This window comes from Abramis brama, assembly GCF_963993115.1.
Source record: "Abramis brama genome assembly, chromosome: 8".
Classification (NCBI taxonomy): Eukaryota; Metazoa; Chordata; class Actinopteri; order Cypriniformes; family Leuciscidae; genus Abramis; species Abramis brama.
Window position 1 is genome coordinate 11,583,258 of NC_139970.1, and position 15,687 is coordinate 11,598,944.

The 15,687-nt window shown below is 42.3% G+C and overlaps 1 protein-coding gene across 4 annotated transcripts in view; it reads right to left on the reverse strand.

Moving 5' to 3' along the window:
• Positions 1 to 15,687, reverse strand: part of rapgef4a (Rap guanine nucleotide exchange factor 4a) — a gene marked incomplete at its 5' end in the record, with an annotated part of 69,839 nt that overhangs the window by 15,613 nt on the left and 38,539 nt on the right. For 3 of the 4 annotated variants that reach the window (XM_084121445.1, XM_084121447.1, XM_084121446.1), the window contains 9 exons: positions 1,253 to 1,399; positions 1,604 to 1,680; positions 1,850 to 1,910; positions 3,662 to 3,746; positions 4,056 to 4,239; positions 4,498 to 4,619; positions 5,620 to 5,726; positions 5,855 to 5,905; positions 11,851 to 11,909. In XM_084121445.1, the coding sequence (XP_083977571.1) occupies positions 1,253 to 1,399; positions 1,604 to 1,680; positions 1,850 to 1,910; positions 3,662 to 3,746; positions 4,056 to 4,239; positions 4,498 to 4,619; positions 5,620 to 5,726; positions 5,855 to 5,905; positions 11,851 to 11,909 (893 nt within the window). The remainder of the gene's footprint in view (positions 1 to 1,252; positions 1,400 to 1,603; positions 1,681 to 1,849; positions 1,911 to 3,661; positions 3,747 to 4,055; positions 4,240 to 4,497; positions 4,620 to 5,619; positions 5,727 to 5,854; positions 5,906 to 11,850; positions 11,910 to 15,687) is intronic. The other variant, XM_084121448.1, reaches the window with a different exon arrangement.

The following is a 15,687-nucleotide window of genomic DNA, read 5'->3' on the forward strand; positions in this document are numbered from 1 at the left end:
CCCATTCTGTTGTGGCTTTCCTGGGCTGAGCTTCCCATTGTCACAGCGCTGGGAGAGAGATTCCCCTGCACTGGTGATGATGGGACGATTATACCACACACACACGCACACACACACACACACACACATACTCACACACACACACACACACACACACACAAGCACACAAGCACACACGCACACACACACACACACACACACACACACACACACTCACACACACACACACACACACACACACACACACACACACACACACACAAGCACACAAGCACACACACACACACACACACACACTCACACACACACACACACACACACTCACACACACACACACACACACACACATGCACACAAGCACACACGCACACACACGCGCACGCACGCACACACACACACTCTCAAATGCAGAGACAGCATGAGAAAACAATTAGACGATAATTACATAGTCATTAAGCTAAAAGTACACTAGCAAAAATGGAATTAGGGGAATTATGTAGTAACTTTTAAAATTGAGCTTCTTCTTTGTTTATTCACTTTGGATATTAATTTTTGCATCCTGGGATGCTTTTAATCAATATTGAAGGAGTTCGCATGTTGCCTGCTTTTTATTCACTATCTGTTACAACTCACCCATTTAAAATGTTAATTATTTATTTTTAAAATAAAAGATTTGTGTTTGTAAAGAAAATGTTAAAGATATGTAGGTACCAGGGTTATTATCGTTAACTTTAACTAAAATAAAATAAAAAATAAATCGTTATTTGAAATGAAATAAACGCAAAACTTATTTTATTTCAGCCTGCTGCCAAGGCAACATTTCTCATTTGATTTTAATTGAACTAAATTAAATGAAACAAAATTAAACTAAATAAATTAAAACTGATAAATATAAACTATATATAACTACATATTACAGGAAAAACAAAAACTAATAAAAATGAAGAAAAAAACAAATACAAAACAAAATTACTTAAAAAAAGAAATGAAGACAGAAAAAAATCTAATTTAAAATATTAACAAAAAATACAGTAAATAAGAAATAAATTATAACTATAATACATTTTCAATAGTACTAAAAATAGCACTATTAAGCTGTTATTGTTAACTAAAACTTAAGTTATTATAAATATTTTTAGTAAATAAATAAATAAAATATTAGATGAAAACTTTAAAAAACTAACTGAAATAAAGTTGAAGTTGCAGTACTAGGCCATGAGTTTAGCTGTAGTTATGAAGCACACACACTGACCCTGTGGATTCTGTTGAAGTCTTCTTTGTCCACTCTCAGGAAGTGGCAGTTGTCCTCTCTCAGCACGATAGACGCTGCCCGAGGTGCGTCATTCACCAGAGCCAGCTTCCCGAAGTCATCTCCCTCATGCAGCGTACAAACTACACCCTGCACAGACACATTGCATCTAAACCAGCAGACAGCACAGACACTTACGAAAACATATTGAATTAGCACACACACACACTTTCCTGGCACAGTTTGCATGTACTATAATTGGCTTGAGAGTCATTACTGGCCAGCATTACCACACATTAAACGCTTAATTAGTCTGTTGAATGTAAAGCATTAGTAGGGAATTACTAGTCTGACCTTTCCATAGATCACCACGTTGACGGAGCCCTTCAGGATGATGTACCATGACGTCCCCTCTTCCCCTTGATTAAACACTAGGAACAAAAGAGATCAATAATCAGCATGAAACCTGTCTGATCATAATAGCACAAGATTATTCATAACTCAGATTACCAGCAGACATTTAAATCTGTTTGTTTCTGTATGGTTTGACGTGATTTGGAGAAGTTAGCATGTACGTGGTATAATCATTTCAACACTTACACACTGTGCCTGCTTTTGCGTGCGACTCAAATATTAGAACACCAGCGAGTTCCCTCTTCACCTGAGCAGGAGAGAGAACACAATAGACTCTATATTACAGATGAAACACATGCCACCCGGTAATTATGAAGACATTTTTAACAATACACACATTAATGCTCAGCGTGCTATTCATGCATTAAAGGAATAGTTAAAGGAACACAAAAGGAGAATGTAAGAAACAGACATAAATTCATTATTTGCTGAAAATCATACCTTTTATATCTCATTCATGTACATTCACATGTGGCGTGTCAAGAAACGCCACACCAGGTTTGATGTTATTGACATTGTTTGTTCTTGCATATCTCATTACTGAAGTCAAAGCTGGCTCAAAGGTCTTTTTCAGTGAATAATGACTTAACTATAATACAAACTCGTGAAAACACTATCTCACTATACTTGTGAGAAGTACACTTATGTAAAGAGTACTTATGGATATAATATAATTAAGTGTGAACCAAATATATTGTTTTCAGACACTTAACTGCATGTTGACTACAATTAAATAAAAATGTATTATAGTAAAATGTATATTAAATTCAATTCAATTAGATTAGAGTGCTTTTTTGAACACATATTTATATGTAATTTTTAAAATGACTTCTATTTACTTTGGAATAGTGTTAAATTGTAATGTTGAATGTACTGACAAGCATTTATGGTGAACTAAAATATATTGTAGTGCAATTTATATTGATGCTTGTTTCATGTATTTCATGTATTAGAAATTTCACATTTGCAATACAATAAATTTAAAATATATTAAATTAAAAATTATCAAGTAATGCACTATAGTTAAAATTACAATAAAGTAAAATGTATTTTAAAAGTTTAATTTGACTACTACAAAGTGCACTTTGTAAAAGTGTGCTTAAGTGTACACTTAAAGTACACTTAAATGGCCTTTTATTTCATTAAAAAATATATTATCCCAAAGTACAGTTTTTATACTTTTATACATATTTTATATGCTCTTTAAAAAAAAATTGTTCACTAAAATTGCTTATTTACTATAATAAAGGGCACTTCTTTTTCACAAGAGCATGGGTGGGCTTCTTTTCTGTCCTTTATGGAGATGAACAGAATCAGTTTGCACAAAAGAAAAAAGAGTTACAGGTGATGATAGAATTTTCATTTTTGTCTAAATTCTTCTTTTACTTAAAATGTGTGTATACAAAACTAATTTCCTCTAACTAACCTCGTTGTTAGTTCACCTTTTAGCGATTAAAGCAGTCGTGGACTAATGGTTAGAGAGTCAGACTGGTAATTCGAAGGTTGCGGGTTTGATTCTCAAGGCACCTAACCCCCAATCGCTCCCTGGGCGCCGCAGCAAAATGGCTGCCCACTGCTCCGGGTGTGTGTGTCCATGGTTTGCAGTGTGTGTTCACTACTCACTACTCCTAATGTGTGTGCACTAACTTGGATGGGTTAAATGCAGCGGACAAATTCCAAGTATGGGTTACCATACTTGGCCTTCACATGGCACTTTCAAATGCATGTAGTGATATTTTCAAAAATTCTACATTGTGTACGAAACCAAACTGAACAGCTAGTTGTTTATGAAGTATCAGAGATGTGTCTCTCGTCTGTATGTGCAATGCAATAAATCACTTTCACAGTGAAACGAGCCTTGACTCATTCGTGTTGCCAGGTCTCGCAGTTTCGGCAGTGAGTCGTGTTCGATTCAAACAGGGGACTCACTCCCGTATTTAAATGCGGTTGTCAGTCCAGACACTTTACAGAGTGTATGAGGCCATTATGCAGACTTACAGTGGTGGAGAGATGTGATAAGGCTTTAATATGCAGCAGCTCCTCGTAAATGATCTCCAAGTCATCTACTGTCCTCTGGCCAGGCCTGCAGAGAAGAGCAGAGAGGGCAATGATGTCATTGGCCAGTAATGACACTGGAACTTATTCTGACATTTTAAAAAGTTTTTGTGGATCAAATTTGTGCACCAAAAAAAGTCCTAGTGCAGATCTTCCAGGACCTTTAAAAGGTCTCTGCTTCAGTTACAGCATGCATATAAAAGTGTAATCTCTCTTTGGTAACAGTAGCAGATACAGATCAGATCACGTTGAGGCACTTCTCTTTATAGCCCAGAGTCCTCGGGGGGACGTAATGACTCATATTAGCAGGCGCTGATGTTTCTGGGGAAGAACGTACAGTTTCCGCAGGATCATTCGAAGATGGGCGTCAGGTCCGATCTGAGAGAGGAGCAGGAGGGTGTCCTGCAGTTCTTCATCGCTCTCTTTCTGCTCTTCCTCATTGGGGAGGGGTGCCTCCTCTGTCTCATCGTCAAGGAACCGATAAAACAGATACTTATCTTGGAAACTCAGCTCCTGGTCCACTGCAGCAAAACACCGAACAGGAACCACAAAGAACAAATCAACCATTAAACAAAGAAAAACATTCGACCACATCGCATTTATAGTGTCAATCCAATGTGAAATTATCATCTGGATAATAGATCTTAATTAAGAGCTCTCAAACTGGTTTGTGATCATATATTTATATATATATATATTTTTTTTGGTCATATTGTGCAGTGTTTTACTGCCTTAAGCAGTCACTGACCTTTGAAAGTGAACGAGTATGACACACTCACCGTGGTTTAAGACTCCCTCCTCCAGCAGCACCTGCCACATCCCCACAGCCTGAACACGAGAGTGCACACAGGAAGTGTGCTGTAACAGCCAATCAACAAGCTCTGTGCCCATACAGCACCGCCTACAACAAACACAGGTTTGCAGGATACTTAAAGGGTAACTCTCACCAAAATGCAACCTAGGGTCTTTTTGTTAATCTACCCGAGGCAAACTTTCATTTTAAAAGCATAATTAGGATGGAAACGCCACTTTTAAGTTTGACCGTATTTTTGTTTTCGGTCAAATTGCCTTTTGAATGGGAGTTCTTGGGGCACGATTATGATAGCATCAAAAATCGCTATTTTTAAAACACTAAGAAGGCTCGACACAACATGAAACTTTGCTGGAAGTATCACCAGGGGCTCTACACATGAACTCGAGCATTGAGAACATTGTTTGTGTACACAGAGTTTACTAAAAAGAAAGATTTTAAACAACTCACTGTAGCTGTGTCCGCCCGCATTTTGACAGTCAAAAATAGCCGATCTCCGAATGCAACGTAACAGGGAGGAGAGTAAAGATGGAAAGCTCCTAAAGCTTAGTTCCATATAAATTCACGGATAATTTGTTGTTTTCTCGTTAGTGAAAATCAATATTGACCTTGTATTTGAAAAAGGATCCTCATATAAGAAACAATACTAAAATTCAGAGTCAGTTCATTCGCATATCGACTATTTTTGACTGACAAAATGCCGGCGGCATTCGTGAAGTGGAGTGATCCGACTGCATTTATTCTCGAGTCAACAACACACCGATTCAAACGATCCAGTCAGAGCAAGTTTCCAGTTGACAAAAAATCTAAAATCACCAGATTTGCAACTTATCAGTCGTACATGAATAGTTTTTAATATATATGCATGTACATTAATTGATACTTCGAACATTATCAGTAATGTTTATGGTCTTTTCGGGCAGTATAAGCGATTTATATAAATCGTTAAGATGGGCATGTCTTTTTGTTGAGATTTCCTGTTGACCAACATCCACTTCTGACTCTTGGAGAATGTGATATTAAGTATAAAATGTATAAAATGTATTTTATATATATATATATATATATAAAATACTGTACCTGTATTTACCTGTATGTTTTTAGGTGATACTTCCTGTCTCTGATCATTTGAGGTGCTCGGAACAAAATTGTGTTTCTTAACACTTCACCTGCCCGTAAGATCTTTTCTGACGGCACCTGAGAGACAAACATTAATGCACAGAAACAAAGAGAGAGACATAAACCACTCTATACATAACATAATGTTACACAATTCAACACTGTGATTGACAGGAGTTGGACTAACAAACAGGATGGTTGAATACCTGAGTAATGGATTTGGGGTGATGTTTGATGGGACTTTGAATTAATAACTTCTGGAAAACAAAAGGATGAGAATGTGGGACTATTAGGTTTATTCTTCAGTGTTTTGTTTAACCTTTATAGAGCACAAATACACAGTGAAATAGTAACAGAGTAAACTTTAAATCTTCTGAATAATAAAGGACGGCTTTCTGTGAAATATTCAGAATATATTCAGACTAACTATCTATATATGGGAAAATGCAATATAACATCTCATTTGCTGAGGCATGACATTCCCAAAAATAATTAATTATTAATTAATTATAATATGTTTAATTATTGAGTTTCTTTCATTCATTTCTATTCATTAATTGCTATAGAATAATGAAATCCCATGAATCGACTATTTAAACTATATTTACACGTCATTAACGCGAAGATAAGTAAATTATGGTTGCAAACATACATTGATTACTCTGTACCCTATCCTTGGAATGTGCCAATTTATCATAACAAATCCATTAGCCTGTGCTTTAATATCAGAACAAATGTCATCACAAGCAGCTTGTGTAGAATTCTGCTGTCTTCTCATATTACATAAAAATGTACATGTCATTATGTTAAGCAAGATTCGTGTCATACTGCAGTCTTTATCAGGGCTTTGAACAGAAGGTGCGTCTGTGGCTCTGCTTTCCCTCCTGCCACACTGGAGGAACAACTCTTGGCCAAGGCCAGTGTGCTGTATCTTTAACCAAACTGTATTTTTAACCAATTTTTTCCAGTCCTCACCCAGGCTGTACTTCTACAACAACACATTGTCTTGGGTGCTGTTTTGCCAGTAGAATTAACACAATACATTTGAGGCAAGACATTACAGGCATATACATGTTTTTTCAAGTACTGTTCAATTTTGAGATACACTATATGGACAAAAGTATTGGGACACACCTCTTAATTCTTGAATTCAGGGCTGTGTCCAAAATCGCCCCAATACCCTCATTCCCTATTCCCTATTCCCTACATTAGTTCAAAATGGATGGATGGATGATTCAGCTCACAGTGCTTTATGGGTATTCTCTAGCAGTTGAGCATTCATTGGTTGTACACTCATTATGGCAGTGCATTGTGGGATTGAATGAGTGCACTTGATAATGTCCACTATAGTTTCAGACACCACTACAATGGCTGTCCCCTCAAATAGTGCCATATTTAAGGGTATAGGGGGCGATTTCGGACACAGCACAGGTGTTTCAATCAGACCAATTGCCCTAGCCATGCAGTCTGTTTAACTAACATTTGTGGGAGAAAGGGGTCGTTCTGAGAGCTCAGTGAATTCAAGCGTGGTACTGTGATAGGATACCACTTTTGCAATAAGTGATATTTATATCTCATCCCTGCTAATAGTGTTAAGAAAAAAAATGACTATATAATTTTTTTCTTAACACTATTTTCAGTGCATATCTTTTGATTCTTTATTTCGTTTCCTTTTTAATATACATTAAAATGTATATTGTAAATGTTTTATATATATATATATATATATATATATATATATATATATATATATATATATATATATATTGTAACGGTCACCAGCTGGAGTGCCTTTGAAAGCCACCAGAGGGCACTCCACACCAAACTATCATATTCACTCTCAGACTACATTTCCCATCCTGCATCTACCTGGACTGATTACTCCATACACCTGCACTGCATTACACACCTGCACCTCATGATCAAACACCCCATATAAGCCTGGTTCACCCCTTCACTCACTGCGAAGTTTTGTATGTTGTTGCACTGCACTTCTGAGCGTTTTTCCCTGGTTTTGTGTCTCTTGGTTTTTGGATATCTTGCCTTGTTCCCTGGATTACTCTCTTGCCTCTGGTCCCTGGATTACTCTCTTGCCTCTGGTCCCTGCCTGTTTTGTTTGTTTGTTTGTTTGGACTGCCTTCCAGTGTATGACCTATTGCTTGTTCTTTGGATTACCCCTAAATAAAGCTGCGTTTGGATCTTTACCTTCGAGTCTCGGAGCAGATCGTAACAGAAAACTTCGCCACATCAAGATCCAGCAGCGATGCAAACCATGGACCCAGTAATCCGTCTCTTCCGTCTCAGCCAAGGTGACCGCCCGATTGAGAACTATGTGGAGGAGTTTTGTGAGCTCTGCCATGGGGTGGACCTCAACGATGAGGTCTTAAAGGACATGTTCCGCTATGGGCTTGAGGACATGTTAGAGTACCTCATGCCTGACAACACCCCTCAATGGACTTTTATACAATATGTCGACCTCGCTCTTCGGATAAGCGGCTCGTCGTTTACTGTGGGCTTTGTGGATGAGGGGTTCCACAATCTCACAGCATCCCCTGAGCCTGCACTTCACGCCAGTCCAGCCGAGCCTGCACTTCACGCCAGTCCAGCCGAGCCCGCACTTCACACCAGATCTGCCGAAGCCAAGGCAGTATGCGTCATGCCCGCCGCGCCTGAGACAGCAAGCGACATGCCCGCCAAGCTAGAGTCTTCACCGCTGGTCCCGTCCAGCACAGAACCCTCTTCACCGCTGGTCCCGTCCAGCACAGAGCCTTCTTCACCGCTGGTCCCGTCCAGCACAGAGCCCTCTTCATCGCTGGTTCCATCCAGCACAGAGCCCTCTTCGCCGCTGGTCCTGCCCAGCACAGAGCCCTCTTCATCGCTGGTTCCGTCCAGCTCAGAGCCCTCTTCGCCGCTGGTCCTGCCCAGCTCAGAGCCCTCTTCGCCGCTGGTTCCGTCCAGTTCAGAGCCCTCTTCATCGCTGGTCCTTTCCAGCTCAAAGCCCTCTTCATCGCTGGTCCTAACCAGCTCAGAGTCCTCTTCGCCGCTGGTCCTACCCAGCTCAAAGCCCTCGCCGCTGGTCCCGTCAAGCTCAGAGCGCGCTGATCCTGAGCCAGAGACTGTTCACGTCACTTCTGCCGAGCCAGAGACTGTTCACGTCACTTCTGCCGAGCCAGAGACTGAGCTTCACGTCACTTCTGCCGAGCCAGAGACTGAGCTTCACGTCACTTCTGCCGATCCAGAGACTGAGCTTCACGTCACTTCTGCCGATCCAGAGACTGAGCTTCACGTCACTTCTGCCGATCCAGAGACTGAGCTTCACGTCACTTCTGCCGATCCAGAGACTGAGCTTCACGTCACTTCTGCCGATCCAGAGACTGAGCTTCACGTCACGTCCGACCGTCAAGAGTCTCGTCCCGCCGAGACTGAATCTGTTCCTGAGCCTGAATCTGATCCTGATACTAAGCCTGAATCTGTTCCTCTTCCTCTTTCTGCGCCTGTGTCTTCGGACAAGATGGCCGACTCCACGCCTGTGTCTTCGGACAAGATGGCCGAATCCTCGCCTGTGTCTTCGGACAAGATGGCCACCGCCGAGCCAGTGTCTCAGAACAAGATGGTCTCCGCCGAGCCAGTGTCTCAGGACAAGATGGTCTCCGCCGAGCCAGTGTCTCAGGACAAGATGGTCTCCGCCGAGCCAGTGTCTCAGGACAAGATGGTCTCCGCCGAGCTAGTGTCTTTGGACAAGATGGCCGCCACTGTCCCTGTGTCTGTCCCTGTGTCTGTTCCTGTCCCTGTCCCTGTTCCTGTCCCTGTCTCTGTTCCTGTGTCTGTTCCTGTCCCTGTGTCTGTTCCTGTTCCTGAGCCGATGTCTGTTCCTGTGCCATGGTCTCCTCCCTGGCCGCCTGAAGGGTCGTCTCCTTCCTGGCCGCCTGCACAGCCTGCTCCTTCCTGGCCGCCTGCACAGCCTGCTCCGCCCTGGCCGCCTGCACAGCCTGCTCCGCCCTGGCCGCCTGCACAGCCTGCTCCGCCCTGGTCGCCTGCACAGCCTGCTCCGCCCTGGCCTTCCGCCCTGCCGGAGTCTTCAGGTCCTCATCCGCTGCACGGGCCTGGCCCTCCATCCCGCCCCCGGGTCCGCCTCCGCTCCACCTCCCTCCTGGACAATTTTAGGAGCGTCTGGAATCCGCTCCTTAAAGGGGGGGCTATGTAACGGTCACCAGCTGGAGTGCCTTTGAAAGCCACCAGAGGGCACTCCACACCAAACTATCATATTCACTCTCAGACTACATTTCCCATCCTGCATCTACCTGGACTGATTACTCCATACACCTGCACTGCATTACACACCTGCACCTCATGATCAAACACCCCATATAAGCCTGGTTCACCCCTTCACTCACTGCGAAGTTTTGTATGTTGTTGCACTGCACTTCTGAGCGTTTTTCCCTGGTTTTGTGTCTCTTGGTTTTTGGATATCTTGCCTTGTTCCCTGGATTACTCTCTTGCCTCTGGTCCCTGGATTACTCTCTTGCCTCTGGTCCCTGCCTGTTTTGTTTGTTTGTTTGTTTGGACTGCCTTCCAGTGTATGACCTATTGCTTGTTCTTTGGATTACCCCTAAATAAAGCTGCGTTTGGATCTTTACCTTCGAGTCTCGGAGCAGATCGTAACATATATATATACACAAATACATACAAGTAAAATATTAAATATGAAAAAATATTTAATATACTATAAAAATAATCTTTTGAAACTAAGAGTTAGGAAGCAAAAATATCTCAAATTTGTTTTTGTTCCAAAGAAACACATTCTGTCTGTAATTCAGCCAAGCTATGCAAAGCTCAACTAGTGCAGAACAGACTCTGAGCAGTATTAACAGTGAACTCATCCGAGTTCAAATCAATGTAAGTGTGTCAGTCTGCTGAGATCTTCAGCATCTTACAGCATGATTTGTACACTCGGACGAAGTGTGTTCCTACATAACATAACGATTATGTGCATCACATAAGACAGATTCTGCCTTCTGTTAACCAAAGCCACAAACAGACTTAAGTGAATAAAACAACACCATTATGCAAATCACAGACACTCTGTTGTGGCCAATATTGATCACCTGCTATTTGGATGCATCATTATAGAAACAAAAAAAGAAAAAGGAAAAACAAAGCACTTGTGACTGTAAAAACGAGTAGTGGACGGGAAATGACCTGAGAGGTCAGAGGAACAGGAACTCCAAATGGGCACATGCTCAGAAATGGGAGAGAGGATGCCAGAGCTGCCTAGTTCATTTTTAAATTTCAAACAAATGTTGTATTCTGTGGAGGAGATGGTGGGAAGGAAGGATGTATTTTTATCGGAACTGACGCAAACAAGGAGAAATAACAATAATCAAACTCTCTCTGTTCATCAGGTGAGTCCAACACTGTCTTAAATCCCATTAGCAGACTAGGAGAAATTCATTTTCTGTGCAAGTTTTTAGAAATTGCTTATTTATAAAAGAAAGGCTGAAGTTGTTTCACTATAAGTTTGCTTCCTGGTGTCAGGCATGAAGCTATCAGATTTTACAGTAGCACTAGATTTTTCACAAACCACCTCAAAATGAAGGCAAAAATGATGTCTTGAAAAAAAGTTATTATGCAGACAGACGTGAACATGCACAGTCCTACACAGCAATAGTATAATATTGTTGAATGAGGAACATTTCAAATAAAAACTCAATCAGCATTTATGTATTTCACTTATGTGCATCTTTACATGTCATACTTGAATGCAAGTTAACAGAGGAGATTTGACAGCTGTGGCAGAGGGGAAGATTATCAGTGAACTGCTTAAGTTTTAGTTGGTTCTTCACATATTATAATATATGATTACAAACAACTCCGAGAATAGGGTGAAAGAGTCATATGGACTACTATTTTGATATTTTTATGGTATTTTATTTTCTATTCTGGAGATCGACAGCACCAGTCCCCCATTAACTTTCATTGCATGGAAAGAGCACTCCAGGCATTTGTTCAACTGAAGAATTATTTGGAAAGACATTAGGATGAGTAAATGATGACAGACCTTTCACTTTTGGGGTTCACAAGATGACAATCACAGAGACTGTCATCAGATGGTCATGACTTCAGACAGGATAGTGAACATGTGTCCTGATGAACAGTGGAAGATTTCAAAGATAGATGCTTGTATTTTGGAGTTAAAACCAACCTTATTTAAGTGTTTGGATGATGATCCGGGTGAACTCAGATTCTCTTTGTCAGGCATTCCTATGGGGAAAAAAAAAGTGACAAATACAATTAATTAAATAAAGATCAAGTCTTTAAAATCTAATATGAGCATCAATCATTTAGTCAAGGCAAGATTAAAATGCAGCAGATTCGGCAGAAGCGAAGGTTAAGCAAGAAGATTAAATATAGTATAAGTCATCATGGGGATGCAGGATGTGTGTAATCTTCAGTAATGGGCCCTGAGGGGCAGCGGGGAGCAGGGGTGGGTCATTACCCACACCACAAAAGCTTTCTCCTCCAGGAACAATAACTCTCTTTAAGTATCCAGTCCTGGAAGACTCTTATCTATGATAAAACAGCACACCCCTCTTCATATAAATAGAGAGCAATGATTCTTACTGAATTCTGCACAGCAACATAGAAATATCTGTGACAATTTACAATAAGGTCCTATTAGCGTTAAAAAATACAGACAAGCATACAAATACAAGGTCCTCCCTTTCGGGTTGTCCCTGTCTCCTTGTCCCTGTCTTTACAAAGGTCGCTGAGGCTGCCCTTGCCACGGTAAGAAAGGTGGGCATTCACATACTCAACTACCTCGAAGACTGGCTATTCCTAGCCCACTTGCGAGAGTTGTTGTGTGTGCACAGGGACTTGGTCCTTGAGCACCCATTGGGACTTCGGGTAAACTGGGAAAAGAGCAAGCTTTCCCCAGTGCAGACCATCTCTTTTCTCGGTGTGGAGTTGGACTCCTAGAACAAGTGTCCAGGCATGTTGTTGTTACAACAGACGCTTGCAACAGGCTGGGGCGCTGTATGCAACAGGCACACAGCCTCGGGACCATGGACTCTGCCCCGTCTGCACTGGCACATCTAATACCTTGAGTTGTTGGCAGCGTTGCTAGCCCTGTGGAGGTTTTGTCTGTTGATTCAGGGCAAGCACGTGTTGGTCCAGACGGAAAACAAAGTGACAATGGCGTATATAAATCACCAAGGCTGTATCTGTTCTTGTCGCATGTCACAACTCGTCCTGCCATCTCCTCCTTTGGAGTCAGCATCACTGCAAGCCACTCACGTCCTGGGTGACCTCAATCTCGCAGCCGATTTGCTCTTGCATCAGGCTACGCTTCGGGGAGTGGAGACTACATTCCCAGGTGGTCCAGCTGATCTGGAGTCGATTCGGGGAAGCACAGGCAGACCTGTTCGCCTCCCAAGAATCCTCCCACTGTTCACTGTGGTATTCCCTGACCGAGGTCCCCTTGGCACGGACACACTGACTCACAGCTGGCCCCTGGGGCCTGCGTAAGTATGCGTTTACCCTAGTGAGCCTCATTGCACAGACACTGTGCAAAGTCAGGGAAGAAGAACAATTCCTAATGGTTTTGCCGTACTGGCCCAACCAAACTTGGTACTCGGAGCTCACGCTGAAGGTGTCGGCCTCTTCCTGGCAAAAGGGACCTTCTTTCTCAGGGGCAGGGCAAAATCTGGCACATGCGCCCAGACCTCTGGAACCTCCATGTCTGGTCCCTGGATGGGACGAGAAGGAATTCAGAGGCCTATCACCAGCGATGATAGATACTATCACATTCAGGCAAGAGCCCCCTCTTCCAGGCAGCTGTATGCCTTGAAGTGGCACCTCTTCACTACATGGTTCTTCCTGATGTGAAGACCCATGAAAATGTGGTGTCTGGTCTATGCTTTCCTTCCTCCAACAGGGCCTGGAGAGGTGCCTGTCCGCCACCACCCTAAAAGAGTACATTTCTCCGATAGCAGCAAACCACGACACTGTGAGTGGCAGGTCTTTGTGGAAGCATGACCTGATAAATTTGTTCCTGAGAAATGCATGCAGGATCGCCTCGTCCCCTCATAGGATCTTTCTTTGGACCTACAGGCCTTACAGAAAGATCCATGCTGATTGAGCTCACCTCTGTCAAGAGGGTGAGGGACCTACAAGCCTTCTCTGTAAGTGAATCGTGCCTGGAATTCTGGCCGGCACACTCTCACATGGTCCTGAGACCCCGGCCTGAATGTGTGCCCAAACTTCCCACTACTTCAGGGACCAAGTGGAGAACTTGCAAGCAATGAGGGAGACCCAGCCCTGACTCTGTTGTGTCCAGTGCACACTTTGCAGATATACCTGGACCGCACACAGAGCTTCAGAAGATCTGAGCAGCTCTTTGTCTGCTTCGGAGGTCAGCAGAATGGAAAGGCTGTCTCCAAACAGAGATTGGCCAACTGGATTGTGGACGCCATTCTCTGGGCTTATCAGACCCAAGGTGTACCGTGCACATTGGGAGTGAGAGCTCACTCCACAAGGGGTATCACAGCCACGTCGGCTATGCTGAACTGTACTTCACTAGCAGACATACTGTATGTAGAGCTGCGGGCTGGGCTACACTCAACACCTTAGCGAGTGTCAAGTGTTCTTCTTCTTGGCTGTGCTTAACCCTCACTTGATAGGGAGGCACCAATCCTGAACAATTAAACTGGGTTTCACTCAATAACCAGGCCTCTGTTGCATCTTTGACCTTTTATTTGTCTTCACTTTTTGCAGCCCAGATATTTACAGGTGAAAAACCTTAAAACCAGAAAACACCAATGATTTACCAATTTGCACATTTCTTTTTGTAAAAACAGACATACAGGGCTCAAAATGATTAATTATCAGAACTTCTCTAAACACATATGTATATGTATATATAAATAAACAGATTTCTAAATGAATTATTTCAATTTGAATTCATCACAGATATTAAATTACAATTTAAACTACGGGAGGCACAATTAATTACGTGAGTAACCAAACAATAAATCGCTCAACAATTAAATAGTCAAGCAGTGAGTTTAACACATTTTTTACCCATATAAATATTTACAATACATATTCACTCCCATTGAACTACAATCTACAATTTTAGCACTTAAATTCTTGATTTCCATTTTTAGACAAATGTTATATGAAAGTAGGACCATGCACACTCTTAAACCATGTCTTTACAAACAACCAATTCAATATAATAGTATCCCACATATCAGAACACATATCAGAATTAAATCACTAAATTAAACAAACTGGAATAAAATTGACCAACCACTATTAACACAATACATTCTGTGAACTACCACATGAATATTTACAACACACAGATACCACAGCGCACAAACACAAGTTTCATCTCCCGCCCGCATGTCAACGCCTCATCAGCGTGCAACAATCAACAAGTGAACGCTCGCAACAAAGTCTGATTAACGCGGTGGTCTTACCGGCTGTCTGTTCAGTCTTTTGAATTGGTACCAGATTCCGCACGGCTTCACAAAGGTTTGATGAGAATGCCGCTTTCCTCTCTCGCGCTATACTGGCGTTGTTGCCGGTTCTAGCTGACACCTTGATAAGGAAATGCGTGCGTCTTTTTCTGCTCGAGTGCACACAGGTGAGTGATAATTCGTTCCGCCTGATCGCTGACGAGAAGGGGCGTTCGCCGCGACAGCGAGATTCTATAATCTCAGTATGGAACCAGTTTCATCTTGAGTCTTGGGTAACAACATGCAAAACTTGGACAAGTGGTTGAGTGTAGTGCTTGCATAGGCGCCCTCCCCCTCTCTGAGGTGGTAACGTGTGCCTTGTCGTCCAAAAGAGTTCCCCAGGTTGGTGAACCCGGGACATCTTTTCTACCTCCTAGCACTCATCAGTAGTAAGTTTGGTACTCACTACCAGGCCCATTACTCATGGTATGCCCCTTTCAGGTGATCCCTTGTAATCTGGCTTGTACTCCGTATGTAGTGTCGCTGTGCCCAGTAGTCTCCCCCTTATCAGGTGG